This window comes from Vulpes vulpes, chromosome 8 (genome assembly GCF_048418805.1).
Source record: "Vulpes vulpes isolate BD-2025 chromosome 8, VulVul3, whole genome shotgun sequence".
Lineage (NCBI taxonomy): Eukaryota > Metazoa > Chordata > Mammalia > Carnivora > Canidae > Vulpes > Vulpes vulpes.
The window spans coordinates 62477010-62495933 of record NC_132787.1 but is presented as its reverse complement, the minus strand read 5'-3'; the positions used below and the strand labels follow the sequence as shown (position 1 = coordinate 62495933).

Sequence of the window (18924 nt, the reverse complement as noted above, 5' to 3'; positions counted from 1 at the left end):
TGGCTCAGTCAGTTGAGCACCTGACTCTAGATTTCAGCTCAGGTCATGATCTCAGCATTTAAGGATCTCAGTCCTTAAATTGAATCCCACATTGGACTCCATTCTCAGCAGGGAATCTGCTTGAGGATTCTCTCTCCTTCTCCCTCTGCCCCTCCCCCTGCTCCCATTCTCTCTCTCAAATAAATAAATCTTTAAATAAATAAAATGGAAACACACACACAGGCCTGTCTCTCTCTTATTCTCTGTCACTCCCCCCTCATACTCTTCTTCCCTTCCCCCTGACACCCCAATCCCCCTCAAACTCTTCTCTCCTTCCCCTTACACCCCAATCCCATTACCTGCAATATCTATCTGCAAGGATTCCTTATCTTCTTTCCAGGCTTCCTTAGGAAATGTCCTCTTATTAAGGATCTCCTCTTTCTGTTTAATGGCTTTAGTGTCTGGCAGACTTTCAAGCTTTATGTCTTGTAGTCGAGCTGAGTGCTCTGCAGCAGCAGCATCGCTGGAACCTAAGAGGGGTAAATTAACACAATATCCAGATAGAAGGTTGACAAAAAATATTTTTAAAAACTTCTCAAGCATCTAATATGTAAGAAGGCACTGTAACTGGTATTGAAGATAACGATGGTATAGAAAATAAAAGAATTACAGCATAAGAGAAAGACAGATGATGGAAATGTATGTACTCAAAAAGGGAGAAACTACTTCTGGTTAGGAGGATCATGAAAAGAACTCTAGGGTAAAGAAACAACTGATCTGGATGTTAGAAGTTAGCTAAGCTGGGATACACAGTGAGACAAAGAGAAAGGCAATTTAGGCAAAGATAACTATATATGAAAACAAGAAAGTCAGGAAAGCAACTGAACATCGAAGAAACAGAGCAAATATATGGTTTATTTGAGTAAAGAATATATAAGGAAGAGGTGCCTAAAAAGTTGTTTGGGAGCTGATTTTATTATTTGGAAAGACTGTGCTAAAAGAGTTCAGAATTTATTCTTAAGGGTAATGAAAACTTTCTGATTATGAGATTAACATAGTCTGTTTCTAGAACACTCATTTAGTAACAGCAAAAAGGGGGGTAAAATTTTGAAGTGTTGCCCAGAATACAACATAACTTGTGAAAAAAAGCAATACACAAAAAAAGAGAAGTGGCTAATTATACTCCAAAATGTTTCTATTTACAATTGTGTCAGAGACTACCAGCTGTCCTCTGAAATCCCTTATTCTAGCTTCTAAAATAAAACCCTGACAATAGAGTGGACAGATCGAGGAGATCTTGTGTCCTTCAAATGCCTCCCTTCATGAGCACAAAATCTTGTTTCCAGCCATTAATTGGTTCAGAATCTGAAGCAGAGGTAATGGTAGGCAACCAGTGTCCCTAGATCACTGAATAATACCCCAAAGAGCAGCCTTAGCCATCATCCCTTAGAAGAAGTTCTGAAAAGGAACTGGTATCAAACAGAAATGAAGAATTAAAAAAAAACAATGGGCTTTGGAAGATTTTAATTGGTTGGCTGCTGGATAAAAGAAATTTTGATAATGCTTATTTGGGGAGAGAAAAACAAAGCAAGTTTATCCTGGCTCTTAAAATATTACTTAAGGCTCAACTGGAGAAAGTAAGAGGTAAGCATTAGCTGAGAAGTAGAAACCCAATCCCACCTTAAATATCCAAATATTTTCAGTATGTATGGTTACTACTATGATGCTACCAGTTTACTTAATTCTAGAATATGCACCCCTTGGACCTGTCTATGGAGAACTTCACAAACTCTCGTTTTGACGAGAAGACTGCTACTCTTATGTCATAGGACTGGCAAATGCCTTGTCTTACTTTCATTCAAAGAGTTATCCATGAAGACATTGAACCAGTGAACCTGTTCCTTGAGTCAATTAGAGAGTTTAAGATTACAGATTTTGAGTAGTTGGTATACGTCCTCATCTTCCCATTCTACCTACTATAGCACTCTGGATTATTTGCCCCCTGAGATGATTAAAGGCTGAATGTGTGCTGAGATGCTCTGGAGCCTTGGGGTTCTTTGCCATAAATTTCTAGTTGGGAAGCCTCCTTTTGAGGTAAGCACTTACCAAGAGATGTATAAAAATTATCCTGGGTTGTATTCCTATTCCTGGACTTTGTATGAGAGGGAGACAGGGACTTCTTTTCAAGACAGCTGAAGCATAACCCTAGCTAAAGGCTGATTCTCAAAGAAGTGCCCAAATACCCCTAGATCATAGCAAACTATCAAAACCAACTAGCTGCCAAACTTTGAACTTTCAATATTTTGAACCTTATAGGGCAGAGTGCCTGGCTGGCTCAGTCAGTAGAGCATGTGACTCTTGATCTCAGGGTTGCAAGTCCCAGCAGCACACTGGGTATAGAGATGATTTGAAAAAAATAAATAAATTCTTAAAAAAAAATCTTGCACGGAGAGAAATCTCTGAGCCACAGCTGCTGTATAATCTGTCAGGAACAGGCTACTGACACTTATCTTACTACTGACTGCCTGCCTGCAATCTAGAGCACTACAGAGTGGTTTTCGTTTTGTTTTGTTTTGTTTTACTGAGCAGGCAGTACTTTGGCCTTCCTACTTCAAAAGTTTCACTTCAGTAAACATGACATTCTGAAATGAAAGAAGCCATAAAACTTGTGCTAACAATGCTGGTTTCATAGTCTGGAGGTGAGATTCAATTGCAGCCACCCCACAAGCTGTTCTGAATAAGGCATCCTTGTGGAAAATGAAGCCGGGGTCTGATGGGGGAAAGTGACCACTTCACTCCAATACCCTTCCAAAGAGTGTGTATAACACACTGGGTGGCCAAGCCTGTTAAAGTTGTCAGAATGAACAGATTCTTTCTTTCACATGTGAAAAATGAAGATTCTGTATTTTTTCTGTATAAAAAAAAAAAAAAAGAAAGAAAGAACCTTGACTTCATTAGGCATATGGTTACCAGAATAGAGATTATATCACAGGTTGGTGTTGACGTGTGACTAAGACTGTCCAATACAGTGGAAGGGGAATGGTACACGTAACTTTTGGAATATACTTTTTTCTTTCCCAGTCTTCCTTTCTGTTGGCTGGAATACAGGCCTGATGGCGACTGCATAAGAATGGAGGCTAAAAATGTTAGAGCAACAGGAGAGAAAGAGCTTTGTTCCTTGATACGCTAGAGTCCACATCTGGATTTTTACAAAAAGAGAAATAATTTCCTGTCTTCTTTAAGCCAATGTTATTTTGTTTTTGTTTTCATCTCTCAGAGCCAAAACAAATCCTAACTTTAACATGCTATTATAGGCATTTTTAATCAGCATAATCCCATTGAAGTTAACTACATAGGTACTTAAGAAGTAAATTTTATCAGTAAAGTTTTTTTTTTTTTTTTTTTTAATCAGGAAAGTCTATTATGTGAATTTCTGGCAATGAGATTAACTTGTGTATCATAATCACAAAGTTCTCCAGAAATGTCTTAAAGAGCTTTAAACATGTTAATTTTACCTGCCAATCCATAGCAATAAAATTACAACTATATTCTATTTCTCATATGAGCAAGACAAAGGTTAAAGATAGTAAAGAACAGAGAATACTTTTCTGTTTATACTCATTTTAGAAAGCCAGAAAAAAAATAATACACAGATAGTCCAGTTAAGTTACCTTTAGAGGCTTTCTGCAAAGATTCTTCTTCAGGTTGGGCAGCCTTAGTCACTGTCTTTTTAGTGTAGATTTCCTTTTTCTGGTTTTTGTCTGAGAGGTTCTCATCTTCAGTGATGGAAACCTGAACTTGGGCATCTGGAATAATGGCATCATGTAATTCCACAGAGAAGGAGAAGACAACCTACACAATAGGCAACTAACCTTTACCTCAAAAAACATGGTCCAGACAAACCCCCAAACTTCTTTTTATGTTAAGGAAAGAAAGCATTTTTTAGGCCCCACCACAGCTTTTAAGCTGTGACAGTTATGGTGGGTTTACAACATGAATTGGAAAGCTTTTCACATTTTTCTGGGTACAATGATGGTTTAAATAAAATGTCATTTTAAATGAAATTTGTTCTTTACTGGCTTGACACAATAGTTTCAAAAAAATCAGTTATCTTTTTCAAAGGGCAAAAGTGGATTTGAACAATTCCTTTGAGTTCTACGGTTTATTCAAAGTTTTTGTCATTTATTGAGCCAATTTGATATTTCATATAATCCTAGGAAAGCATCTGTACCACATAGATTTTATATATAATAGTCTTATGATTTTTAAAAACCTCCTGAAATTATGTCCTTTTAAAATTGCCTAACACTTTCTACTTTCTATTTTTCTTGGTCATACTTGCTAGAGATTTATCTATCTCATTGGTTTTTTTTTTTTTTAAGATTTTATTTATTTGACAGAGAGAGAGAGCACAAGTAGAGGGAGTGGTAGCCAGAGCGAGAGTGAGAAGCAGGCTCCCAGCTGAGCAAGGAATCCAATGCCAAGCTCTATCCCAGGACCCTACGATCATGACCCAAGCCAAAGTCAGACACTTCACTGACTGAGCTACCCAGGAGCCCTTTACTGGTATTTTAAAATCAGCTCTTTTTTTTTCTTATTATATGAGAAAATTCAAGTGTAAAATAATGTAACTAAATATATTAAAAATCACCAATAAAACAACTAGGATAACAGTTAATAATGGTCATATCTTTTTACAATGGGTTCAAGAGATTCATCTCATTGCTTAATATGAATACTTTTCAACAAAGAAATCAGAAAAGCAGTAGAGATTACTAAAGATATAACATAGTGTGTCAACCAGAGAGCTTAAGAAATAAAGCATTACAGATACAATTTCCTGTATAAAGTGTCAGATGCCATTTTGTCATTTTAGTAGCAACCCTTATGCTGAATTTAGACTTTATCAATCTCAAGGACGTTTCTGAATTTTTTTGCCTTATTGCATGCATTAAATCAACAATATGTGCCCAAACTAGAACACAGAATTATCCATGTTTAAAAACTGCCCTAGGATCAGCAGCACCTATTTAGCTAATAGCTATGCATAGGAATAAAAACCCTTAATGGAATAAAGCAACACAGGCAGTTATACATGTAGAATTTTCAGTGGCCACTGGAGTCTCTATTTAATAAATGCAACCATGTACCAACTAAAGAAGTACAATGCAGGGATGCTGAGGAAAAAAGTCAAGTGGGTCTCTAAAGATTAAAAGCTTTTATTAAGCAGTAGGGCCTCTATCTGGGGATAAGGTTGAAAACTCAAATACCCACAGTGACCGGACAGATAAGGTAGATGAATGAAGCAGAATGGCTGAGAAGTGTGGGAACTTGAAGCAAACACAAGAATGTACATCCTCTCTGCACAGATCAACCATGTGACAGGGGCAGGTGGTTACTGCCATGGAGGAATGCAAGCTGAGTGCAACCAGATATTCTGATTTTTCAAGGAAGTCCAAAATCTTATTTTTAAATGTTGGCAGCAAAATGTTAAGAAAATTTAAAACACCATGTGAGCCATATATGTTCCTGCAGAATCCAATATATGAAAACAGTAGTTTGCACCATCAGATGAATTCATGAAGCAAATTTAATCAAGATTTTCTATGAATTTCAGTTTCTAAAACATTCCTGATTGGATATTATTTCACTTCAAAAGTTGCAGTATATTTTACTTCCCATAGTGAAAATAAAGTTTATAGTTTCAAGAAATCTGTTGGGTGCATGGGTGGCTTAGTTAAGCATCTGCCTTTGGCCAGGATTGTAGTCCCAGGGTCCTGGGATCAAACCTCGGATCAGGCTCCCTGCTTGGCGGGGAGCCTGCTTCTCTCTCTCCCTCTATTGTTCTCTCTGCTGCTGTTCCCTCTCCTTGTGCTCTGTGGCTTTCTCTGTCAAATAAATAAATAAAATCCTTAAAAAAAAAAAATCTGTGAAGTGTTTTAAAAGATTTTGTAAATATTTTACCTTCTTGTTGATAACCAATAAAACAGCTAACAGAAAAAAGTTTGTCTAACACCAGAAAAAAGATAAAGGCTGGACAATATTCTCATTTGGGTCAAAGGAAAAAGGTCACAAAATATACAAAGCCAATTCAGTTACCTGCATTATCTTTCTGAGGGGTTTTTCGCCCTACTAACAAGGATGCCTTAGGCACCACCCTCTTACTGTAGATCCCCTCTTTATGTTTAATGTTAGCAGGGACTGTGAGGTCATCATCCCTTGTGCCTAGCACTTCTGCTGGGAAGTCTGGAGCAATAGCATCATTGGATCCTGCGGAAGGGTGGGAAAGTAGTCCAATTAACACAAATATAGACGTGAAGTTGAAGAAAGACAAAAAGTTTACCTCTTAAACCACTTCTATTAAAGGTACTGCAATAGGAGTGTCATAGTGTAATCAGGAGGCGATGTCAGTCAGGTTTAGGCTGTCAGACATGTACAATAAACTGCAACAGTACATAGTAGAGAAGCAAGTGACAGAGGATAGATCAAGGAGAGTATCAGTTCAGAAGAGAGACAATTTCTAGTTCAGAGAGGAAAATATAGACTGTCATGTGGAAAATAAGCAGGCTTTCTGAAATATGCCAAGGAAAGAAGAAAGACATTTTAGGTACCAGTGAAGCACTGAGCAAAGACAAGGAGGCAGGGAAGCAAAGAGTATATAAGAATAGTGGTCACTTTGCAGTCAGGCCGATCATAGAATACATTAAAGAAAGCAGTAGGTAATATTAAAAAATAACTATTTGGGACAAAATTCAGCAGACCATGGAATCCCAAGTTAAAGAGTACAAATTTTATCGTATATGAAATGCAACATCATTAAAATTTTTTAGTAAAGGGAAAATATAATCAGCTATGTTTTAGGAAGATTATCTGACAATACAAGATACAAAACATTGAAAGTCTTACGTGATAAAGAACTACAAGATTTGAAAGTAATTTTATTTTCTTTTAAAATACATTTCAAGGGGATCCCTGAGTGGCGCAGCGGTTTGGCGCCTGCCTTTGGCCCAGGGTGCGATCCTGGAGACCCGGGATCGAATCCCACATCGGGCTCCCGGTGCATGGAGCCCGCTTCTCCCTCTGCCTGTGTCTCTGCCTCTCTCTCTCTCTCTGTGACTATCATAAAAAAAAAAAAAAATACATTTCAATATTCCTATGTCCACTGGTAAGAGAAGTTTATCCATGCCATATAAAAGAAGTAAAGAACATTTCTGAGCGCCTAAAATATATACAGCAATAGATCTGCATATTAGTCTCATCAATATAGTGCAAATATAAGTAAGTCATGAAGGATTTTTAAGGACAGATTGCAAGGATCCTACTAAGCCTGCTGGGTCATATGCATAGATAGATTAAATTGGGCTTTTTCTCAGCTTCTGTGACATCACTTTTTCTTATTCACTCCCCATCTCTCTGGCAAATCCTTAACACCCTTCTTCTACCAAACTGCCAAATGCTAGAGTTCTTCAAGGAGTCAGAACCCCTTTCTCTTCCTGGGTGAACCAATAGATGGAACACTATCTACATAATGGCCAACATATATGTTTCTTTAGCTGACCTTTCTTTTGAGTTCTGGATTCTAGCATTCAGGACATAGCTATCTCTTACAGTATCTTTTGAAGAAAAAAGAAAAAATATGTCCCCTTCTTAATTAAAAAAAAAAACCCCGATATTATATATTACGGTACAACATAACAAATATACATGGGGATCATTCCTCACAAATACTTCGATACCAAAGAACACACACCACCAGCAGCAAACACATTCAAACTCTTCACCACCACCCTTTGTTCTCCAAGACAGGTGACTGTGTCAGGTTCGTAGTCAGGTGTCAAACAATAAACCCCTGAGAGCAGGGGTGGATGAACAAGAGAATCAAGTCAGTGGAGCTGAAAGGCAACTGAAAGACAGTGTAGCCACATGCAGCTGCAGAATGTATAAGTATAGATTTTTGTTTGGGGCAAGAAGAGGGCTAACATTGATCTAGAATTCTAACTGGATATCCGGAACCTTCATGCTCACCTGCGTATTTTCATAAAAAACAGTATATGTTTATAAAATGTTAATATTGCCACCTTCTATGTGGCACTCTTGCATACAACCTTAATTGTGTACACCTCTGTTTACAGTCAATAGCTTATTAACTAACTAGTGTCCTTGCTTCTACTTCTAGAGTTCCCATCTTGGCTCCCTGCCTTCCCAGCTATGAAGTGGTTCTCCATCTAGCTGGAAGATACATTTTACAAATGTAAAGGAAACCACAGTTGCCTACAAGAATAAAATTCAAATGTTTTAGTATGGTTTACAAAAACACTGCATGATCTTGGATCTAACAGTATCAGACCACCATTGTGCTCTAATCACATTGCATTCTCATCTGTGAAATGTATCAAGCTCTTTCCTGTTTCAGGAGCTTTGCCCATTCTGTCATCCTCTAATCTTTGCTACCTAGCCCATCTCTATCCTATAGACCTCATCTCTAAAGTTATTTCTTAGAAAGGCCTTTTGGAGCTCCTAAAAAAAATGGGTACTCTTATTATTCTCATTCCGTACTGCTTTATTTTCTTAACACTTATCATTTGTAATTATGTACTTATTTGTGGTCTATTTATTTATTATCTGCAACAACATTCCACATACTCCATAATCTTTAGGACCTTGTTTATTTCTGTAAATGTAACATCTAGTATAGTATCTGCCAGGAACACAGTAAAAGCTTTCGTCCTTCTTGGCTGAAGAAAAAATGACCATGAACTGAAAGCTTTTGTCACCTTACGAAAAAAACCCAAACAACCAAACCTTGGTTTTAGATGCTTTGGAATGAATATATACTGTGATTGCAATGTAGATAGTTTCATATCTGTTTTTTTTTTCCATTCAATTCAAGATAAATTTTAAATGGAATCTAGAGTTTAAAGTCAGTATATAAGATGAAAAAACATATAGGGTTGAAATTACCCTGGAAGGTTCCTTAAGAAGGGACCATGTTGAAATTGACATCCTGTCAGATCAACTAATCCACCAGAGTGCACTTTTTCCTTTTGGCTTGCAACAAATCACTGTGCCTACTTCTGAGCACCTCATGAAGTACCTGGCTTGTGTTTAGAGGCCATGTTGTAACAAAAAGACACTTTAACTCTAGAATAATTCTCAGGGAATCAAGATAAGATGCTTAAACTATTATAAAAGGCAAATGAAGATAGTAAACTTTGAGAACAGAGGTTTCCCATCACCCATTTCAAATTCCATAATGATAATATGTTCATTGAGTATACAGACTGCATACAACTCTTGAACTTTTTTTTTTTTAAAGATTTTATTTTTAAGTAATCTCTACATTCAACATGGAACTTGAACCCACAACCCCAAGATCAAGAGTTGTATGCTTTACCAACTGAGCCAGCCAGGTGTCCACAACACTTGCACTTTTATTTTGCAAAATAGTTACCAAGTTTTAAAATTCTATTAGGGTTTTTCTGGTAGCATTTTTTTTATTGTGGTAAAATATACATATAATTTCCCCTTCTAGCCATTTTTAAGTATACAGTTCAGTGGCTTTAAGTACATTCACACTGATATGCAACCATCATATCATGTATCTCCAGAATTCACACATTTTCACAAACCGAAACTACCTATTACACATAACTCCCTTTTCCTCCTCCCCTCAACCCTTGGTAACCACTGTTTTACTTTGTCTCTATGAATTTGACTACTCTAGGTACCTCATACAAGTGAAATCTTAGAATATTTGTCCCTTTGTGACCAGCTTATTTCACTTAGCACAAAATCTTCAGGGTTCATCAGCAATGTAGCATGTGCCAAATTTCACTTTTTAAGGCTGAATAATATTCCACTGCATATATGTATCACATTTTATGTATTTATTCATCAGCTGATAGACACTGAGTTCTATTTGCTTTTTCACTATTGTAAATAATGTTGCTACGAACATGAGCATACAAATATCTGTTCAAATCCTCGCTTTTAATTCTTTTGGGTATATGTTAGATCATATAGTAATTCTATGTTTAACTTTTTTTTTTTTTTTAAGAGAGAGTGTGTGTACAGTGGAAGGGTGCAGAGGTACAGAGGGAGAGGGAGAGAATCTTAAGCAGGCTCCATGCCCAGCACCGAGCCCAACGCGACACTTGATCTCATGACCTGAGCTGAAATCAAGAGTCCAATGCTTAACTGACTGAGTCCAGATACCCCTGTATGTTTAATTTTTTTCAGTAACCACTATGCTGGCTCTCTGTAGTAGCTACATCCTTTTAAATTCCCTCCAGTAATACACAAGGGTTGCAATTTCTCCATACCTATACCAACCCTTGTTATTTTCTGTTTTATAACAGCCATCCTAATGGATATGGAGTGGTATCTCACTGTGGTTTCAATTTGCATTTCCTTCATGACTAATGACGTATAGCACCTTTTAATGTTCTTTTTGGCCATTTGTGTATCTTTCTTGGAAAAATGTCTATTCAGATCCTGTGCCCATTTTAAAATTAGACTCTTGTTGAGTTGTAAGAGTTCTTCATACATTCTGAATATTAATCCCTTATCAGATATGATTTGCATTTTGTTATAATTCTGTGAATTATCTTTTTAGTCTGTTGATAGTTTTTTTGATATGTAAGTTTTAACTTTTCATAAATTCCAATTTTTCTTTTGTTTCCTGTGCTTTTGATAACATATTAGTTTTATAAGAACTTTAACAACCTATTTGATTACCAAACCCTGAATAAAATAAATCCTCTTTGTCTTTTCTATTAAACACAGAGAATACAAGTAAATTGGCTTTTGTTTTCATGCTTTTCATCCTAAAATTAACTTCTGACATTTTTGTTCACCTTGTAACTACAATTTCTATTTAGACGAATGTTCTGTTAAACTGGATTCAAAGTTCACCACTGGTCACCTTTAGCACTGCTTCATTACTCTTTCTGGAACACTTCATTTTAACCCACCTCTTCAGCTGGGTGAATCTTCAAATTAATTTTTCAAGTAAGTATGACGGTTACCTACAAAGAGACTCATTTTAGACCTAAAGACAGCTGCTGAATGAAAGTAAGGGGCTGGAGAAAACTTTACCAAGCAAATGGATGTCAAAAGAAAGCTGGAGCAGGACTACTTAAATGGACAAACTAGAATTTTTTGTTCTTAGATTGTTTTTATCCTGCTTTGGTATTAGGGTAGTACTGGCTTCATGGAATGACTTTGAATGTGTTCCCTCTACTACATTTTTAAAAGATTTTGACGAAGATTGTCATTAATTATTTTTTTTAAAAAGTTTGGCAGAATTCACCAATGAAACCAGGTTGGGCTTTTCTGTGAGGGGAGATTTTTTTTATTCCTAATGTAACTTTCATTCTTGTTATTAGTCTAAGAAATTTCCTACTTCTTGGATTCAAGATTCATGATGCAATCTTGGTAATTTGTGGATTTTTAGGAACTACCTGGTTTTGTTTTCTAAGTTATCTGATTTGTTAGTATATAACTGTTTATAATAATCTGTTTTCAAACTGTATTTCTGTGGTTATCTGCTGTATCGTTTTCTCTTCCATTTCTTATCTTGGTTTTTGAGTCTTTCTTTGCTGAGTTGATATAGTTAAAGCTTGTCAATTTTGTTGTTTGGCTTTTCTTTTTAAAATCTGGTCATTACTTTGAATGTTATGCTATTGTTTACTCTGGTCTCTATTTTACTTATTTCTTATTTTTCTTTGTTCTTTCCTTCCTTTACTAAATTGCAGCTACATTTTTTCTTTTTCCAGTTTCTTGAGGTGTAATGTTATTTGAACTTTTTCCCTTAATACATTTATGGCAAAATTTCACTCTAACATCTGCTTTTGCAACATCCCTTAGGTTTTGGAATATTGTCTTTTTCTTTTGTTTTGAGACATACTTTGATTTGCCATTTGATTTATTTGGCTCACTGCTTGTGCAGTAGTGTGTTAATATTTACATATTAAATATTTACATTGTAGATTTTCCAGGTTTATTGTTGATCTTTAGTTTTTTTATCATCATAGTTAGAAAATACACTTGGTATATTTCAGTCTTCTTAAATCTGTAGTATTTGTTACACTGGAATTAAAATTTTAAACTTAATTAAACAGAAAGTATGAAGGTAGAGTATGTTTTCAAGTTCCTGTGCATTTGTGAAAATGTCTCTTTGCTGTCATATTGCTTAACAAATATGTCCTTGGGTCCATAAGTTTTTGTATTATATAATTTCCCCAATAAATACATATTTTGTTGTTTATTTCTTACATTTAGGATCCGGATTTTTGTTTTCTTCCCCAGATTCGAGAAGTTTTCAGCCATTAATTCTTTGAATAAATTTTCTGCTCCCCTTCTCCTCCCTCTGGGAGCCCTATAATGTAATGTGAATGTTATTATGCTTAATAACATCACTAGATTCCCCTAGCCTATTCTCGTTGCCTTTTTTTCCTATATCCTGTTCAGCTTGATTGCTTTCTATTACTCTGTCTTCTAGCTCACTGATCAATTCTTCTGTGTTCTCTAGTCTACTATGTATTCTCTCTGGTGTATTTTAAATTTCAGTTATTGAGTTCTTCATCAATGATTGATTCCTTTTTATATTTTCTTTGTTGAGGATCTCATTGAGATCTGCCACTCTTTTCTCAAGTCCAGAGAATATCTTTATTACCATTACTTTACATTTTCTATCATGCATACTGCTTATCTCCATTTTGTTTAGCTCTCTTGCTGTGATTTTTTTCTTAAGATTTATTTATTTGTTTATGATAGACATAGAGAGGCAGAGACACAGGAGGAGGGAGAAGCAGGCTCCACGCCGGGAGCCTGACCCGGTACTCGATCCCGGGACTCCAGGATCGTGCCCTGGGCCAAAGGCAGGCGTTAAACCGCTAAGCCACCCAGGGATCCCCTCTTGCTGTGATTTTATCCTATTCTTTGATTTGGGACATAGTCCTCATTCTCATTTTTTCTGTGTTTCTCTGTGTTAGAAAAGTCAGCTACATCTCCTGCGCTTCAAAGTAGTGGCCTTATGAAGAAGAGGTCCTGTAGTACCATGCAATGCAATGTCCCTATTCACCGGAAACTGGGTGCTTCAGGGGTATCTCCTGCATGTGTCCTACTACTGTGGTTAAGCCACGTTTGCCTTTAGTCCAGTCAGCTACAATGAGTCTCTCTGCCTGTAGTGGGTCAGTCTGGGGCTACCTTGTGGTTGAGCTGGTTAAGACTAGAGGTTTGTTAGAGCTGTAGTTGCATGGTGCTTTCCCTGTGTTTTCTGAGAGGCTTTTGTTGGGGAGCATGGCCAGATGTCTGCTCCCAGGCCACAGCTGAACTCTTGTATTTATCTTCATCTCTACTCAGGTCACCTTGGAGTGGTCCTGGTCACTGTTGGGGCTACTTGCACAATGTCTTGCTTCTGGGGACACTTTGGATGGATTCTTGCCAATGTGGGTCAGAAGGAGCAAATCCGAATGTGGGGGCAGGGCACACTGTTAGCAAAGCTGGTATGTGCTGGTATGCTTGTGGGAGAAGACCCGGAGCCTTTTGGAGAACTGCCGAGAGCAGTTTGGATGGCACAAACCCACAGGGGTATATGAGAGTGGGGCATCTTATTAACAAAGCTAGGCGAAGAGTGTGCTTCCTCCAGCAAACATGCATGTATCTAGGATTGGGGGTGAGGAAGAAAAATGGCACTGGCTCTTTTGTTCTTGGAGAAATCTACAGATCCTTGTTCCTACTGCACACCTGAGATTAACAAAACCTCCAGGCATTTCCCCCTACTGCTGCTGCTTCTTTTTTTTCCCCCCCTACTGCTTCTATACTGTATCTCAGAAGGGCTGTTGTGCTGTTCCTTTAAAAGCGGGAACTGAGTTTTCTATTGCCCTCTGGCTATCCCAGATTAGAGCCTGATTATTTTTAAAATTCCTTGTGTTAAGCCACAGTGATTATAAAAACCCAAGAAGTTTTAAGCCAAATGTTATGGGGATCTATCTTCCCCGTGTGGGTCCCCCATGCCTGGTGCCTGGTGTGGGGTCTGCTCCTCTCCCTTCTCCAGGCTTGTGGTGTCCCTTCCTCCCACAGTCAGTCTTATGGGTAAGCTTAGCTCTTGGCTGAGTCTTTGTCATTCCTAACATTTTTCATGTGGCTTCTTCTATGATTAGCTGTGAGAGTCTGCTCTGTCTTTGGGTTATTTCCTGGATTATTAACACTGATGTATTATCTGGTGTATCCGTGGGATGAGGTGAGTAGAAGTCTCCTACTCTGCCATCCTCCTGGAAGGTCCCTGGTTCCTCCCTTCTTAAAAATTGAAATATAATTCAAATAACATAAAATCCACCAATTTAACAAGTGTACAAATGAGTACTTTTTAGTATATTTATAACCACCACTGCTATTTAATTCCAGGACATTCTTGTCACCCACAAAAAGAAACTCTATACACATATAAGCAATCACTCTCCATTTCCTCCTCCCCAACAGCTGCTGGCAATCAGTGATCTACTTTTTGTCTATATGGATTTGCTTGTTCTGGACATTTCATATAAATTGTATTATATAATACGTGACCTTTACTACTGGTTTGAATTGTGTAATTCTCTCTTTAATAGTGTCATTTAAAAATATTTGTCAGTTTTCTTTATGTATTCAGGACGCTGTTGTTAGGTGCATATATATTTATAATTATTTTCCTCATCAATTGACACTTTTATCATTACAAAATGACCTTCATCTTTACTAATAAATCTTAAAGTCTATTGTGTCTAATAACAGACATTCGAGTCCTCTTTGGTTACTGTTTACATGGCATATCCTTTTAGATCCTTTAACGCTCATCAGCTTGTCTTTGAAACTAAAGAAATTTTTTTTTGTAGAAAGCATACAGTTGGACCATGTCGTTTTATCTACCTTGTCAATCTGCCTTTTTAATGGGAGCATAACTCATTTACATTTAATATAGTAACACGTAATGTAGGATTTAGCTCTTCTGTCTTTGTACTTCTCTAGTACTGTCTTCTTTGTTCTTTGATTCCTCTACTAATAAGTATTAGTATTAAATAAATATTTATTAAATAAATATTACTGTATTAAATAATATTGTGTTAAATAAATATTTACTAGTAGAGCATTTTAATTCCTATGGTGAGTCTTTTACTATATATTTTTAAGTTATTTTCTTAGTAGTTGTTTGGATATTACCATTCACATTTTAATATAAATTAACAGTCTATTTGAATTAATACCAATTTCAACAGTATACAAAAACCTGTCTCCTCCCCTCTTTATGCTATTATTTTCACAAGTTCTATCTTTATACATTTTTGTACAAGAGATTTATTACTGTTTTTACCTATTTGTCTTTAAAGTCGAATGAAAGAAAATAGAATTACAAAGACACATTTACGCTGTTTGTTTGTTTTAATATTTACCTGTGTAGTTATCTTTACCAGTGCTGTTTTTTTTTTTTAACATGGATTCAAGTTACTGGTAGTGTCCACTCATTTCATCCTGAAGAATCCCTTTAGTATTTCCCATGGGTCAGTTTGCTAGCAATAAACTATCTGAGAATGTCTTATTTTCTCCTTCATTTTTGAAGGGTAGTTCTGCTAGATACAGACATATTGGTTGATAATTTTTCTTTCAGCTCTTTGAATACATCATTGCAATGTCTTTGGCCTCCAAAGTTTCTGATGAGATATCAGCGATTAATCTTATTGAGAAACCCTTTCCCAAAATGAATTACTTCTCTCTTGCTGGTTTCAACATTATCTTTGTCTTTTAACAGTTTAATTATGATGTGTCTAATTATGGATCTCTTTAAGTTTATCCTGTTTCGGTTTCCTTCAGCTTATCAGATCTATAGATTAATAGTAACCATACATTTGGGAAGTTTTTGGTCATTACTTCTCCAAATATTTTTTCAGTCTCATTGTCTCTCCTAAATTCCCATCCTGTGTAAAACAGTACTCCTGATGGTATCCCATGGGATTTTGAAATTCTGTTCTTTTGTGTTTTTCATACTGAATAATGTCAATTGGCATATCTTCAAGTTCAGATTCTTCTGCCTGCTCAAATCTGATCCTGAGCTTTCCTAGTGAATTTTAAATTCTATTTATTGTGCTTTCCAACTCCCGAATTTCTATTTGGATGTCTTTTTGTAATTAACTTTTCATTGATATTCTCTATTTGGTTAAGACTCTATTTTCATTGATACTCTCTATTTGGTTAAGATACTTTTTTCATTGATATTCTCTATTTTGTTAAGACACCATTCTCATATTTCAGTTATTTTTACTATTTTTTGAGAGAGTGAGCACGTGAGCAAGCACAGGAGCTGGGGTAGGGGGCAAAGGGAGAGGGAGAAGGAGAGACAGAATCTTAAGCAGGCTCCACACCCAATGCAGAGACCTATACTGGGCTTGATCTCATGACCCTGAGAACACAACTTGAGCCAAAATCAAGAGTCGGGCCCTTAACCAACTGAACCACTCAGGTACCCTTCTTTAGTTCTTTAGATATGGTTTCATTCAGTTCTTTGAATATTATTTAAAATAGCTAATTAAGTCTTTGTGTAGTGAGTCCAACATCTAGAATTCCCCAGAGACAATTCCTAAACTGCCATTTTCTTGTGTATGAACCACATTCTTTGGTTTTTAATTTTGTAGCTTGTAATTTTTTGTTGAAAAGTTAGCATCCTAAATAACAAGATATGGTAATCTCAGAAATCAGATTCTATCCACTCCTCAAAGTTTGCTGTTCTTGCTTTATGTTGTTTTTTTTTTTTTAAAGTAACTTCTTTGAATGTATTCTGTAAAATCTACTGAAGTTTCTAATTCAAGTAGTTTAGTGGTCAGTTAATGCCTAAACAAAGATTTCCTTAAACACCTAAAACAAGTAAATCTGGAAGATTTACAAAGGGGCTTTGCCTGCATATCAGGGCATGCCTTCAACTTTCAGCCAGGCAGTTGTCAACTCTGCCTTAGCCTTCCTTTTCTTCTTGCACAGAGACTCAAGCACAACCAGAGATAAAGGGTGTGGCCTTTTCGGGTCTTTCCTGAGAATAACATAGGCCTATATGCATGTAAACAGTCTTCTGGAGTCCCAGGAATAGGTCAAAGTTTTTCAATACATCTATGGACATCTTCCGTGGATTTACCTTTAAGCTTTGGGTTAGTCTATTGTTTGCCTCAATTGTTATCTATCATTTCAGCATTATAACATTAAAACACTTGCCTGTAAATGTTCTTGAAAAACACCCCATGTTCACCTACACACAACTACACACACACACACACACACACTCACCCACAGACTTTTAACACTGGACAGCTCTGAGTGAGATTAAATAAAGACAAGTTTCTTGAATGGCATCTTCCAGGGAACTACCAGACAGATCAAATACTGACAATTTGGGGGGAATGAAGTTTGAAACAAGTGTGGCCCTGTTTTACTCCCTCCAGTCCTGGGAAAGCAGGCTGATATTTTTCAAGGTTATTACTGAGCTGATAATAGAGATGGGACTAGTGGAAGTTAAATGCCACAAAGCTTATTGTTCTTAGCAAGATTCAGCCACTTCTCTTGAATAAATGTTCATTGGGCTGCTATAAACCTTTGGTTAATCTCCAGAGTTTTGGATACATTTTCTGAAGTTTTGCCAATTGTTTTTGTTGCTTCTATCAAGGGGTGAATTCTTAGGTCTTTACTACACCATTTTCTCTGCCGTAACCCTACTTTCTTTAAAAGATCCCAGCTAGTTTTCTCCCCATTGCTTTTTGCAACTATACAGTGATTATTAATGTGTAAATATTTGAATGTCTATAATGAGTACTGGTATGAGGTATAAAATGACTTACCAAAAAAAGACATCTCAGAAATTACTGTCTAATATACATAGGATCTTGTTCTACTTAAGAATGTTACTAGGCATAATACGTAAATTTCTAACCCATCTCTTTCTGGGGGGCTGTTACCTTTGCCTTGTTTATATTTTACAGATTTCATTAATTCAAATGTTTATTCATTCTCAGTTGAGGAAAAATCTATTTGGTCCAAATATTTGCAACCAGTGGTATATGACTTGCTCTTGGCCCCAAACACTAACTGGATCCTTCTCATTATCTACAGATGCATGACATATTAATTGACAACAGCTATTAGAACAATTCCTAGGCTTTCATCTAGAGTAGCTCTACTAGTTTAAGAGAGGATTTTCCTATTGTCAACTCCCCCACTCAGAGAACATGAAAACTACAATCTAAAGTGTGGAAAAATATATACAAATATAAATAAATAAATATATATATATCTGGATCTCTGTCTTATCGATATATTCATCAATACATTGATGTACTCTATTTACAGGGACAATATTTCTCAGGATGCAATGTACAATCCCTGAATTATTTTCACCTCCCATCACTGTCCAATTCTTCTCAAAATTAATGTCTTCAGCCAGATGAAAGACTTAGGGACACAGACATGTAGCAGGACACTGGAGGCCTCAAAAAGTATTGAGATATCTGATCAGTTATTTTACTGGTACACACATTCTTTCTGTCTTCTGAATCAGGGATTGAAAGTTAAAGAGTGATCACTTTTTCCTACTGGGGGCTGAGAGTGAAAGAGTGATTAAAGTTTTCTTAATTGTTTTCTATCTGGTAGCCATTAAATGTTTGTGTATATGTTTTTTTCCATTAAGTGTGTGTGTGTGTGTGTGTGTGTGTGTGTGTGTGTGTTTTAAGATTTTATTTGTTTATTCGTGAGAGACACAGAGAGAGAGCCAGAAGCACAGGCAGAGGGAGAAGCAGGCTCCATGCAGGGAGCCTGACGTGGGACTCGATCCTGGGTCTCCAGGATCACGCCCTGGGCTGAAGGCAGCACTAAACCACTGAGCCACCCAGGCTGCCCCATTAAGTGTGTTTTTATTTTATTTTTTGAAGTTTA

The 18924-nt window shown here is 36.6% G+C and overlaps 1 protein-coding gene and 1 pseudogene across 1 annotated transcript in view; one reads left to right on the top strand and one right to left on the bottom strand.

Annotated features, from left to right (window-relative positions):
* The window catches only part of ALMS1 (ALMS1 centrosome and basal body associated protein), a 223335-nt gene that overhangs the window by 59299 nt on the left and 145112 nt on the right, over positions 1-18924 (bottom strand). The window contains exons 15-17 of the mRNA XM_072766940.1: positions 6079-6249; positions 3651-3785; positions 339-509 (exon numbers count right to left, since the gene is read on the bottom strand). Of these exons, the coding sequence (XP_072623041.1) occupies positions 339-509; positions 3651-3785; positions 6079-6249 (477 nt within the window). The remainder of the gene's footprint in view (positions 1-338; positions 510-3650; positions 3786-6078; positions 6250-18924) is intronic.
* On the top strand, positions 671-2270 carry LOC112916843 (aurora kinase A-like; annotated as a pseudogene).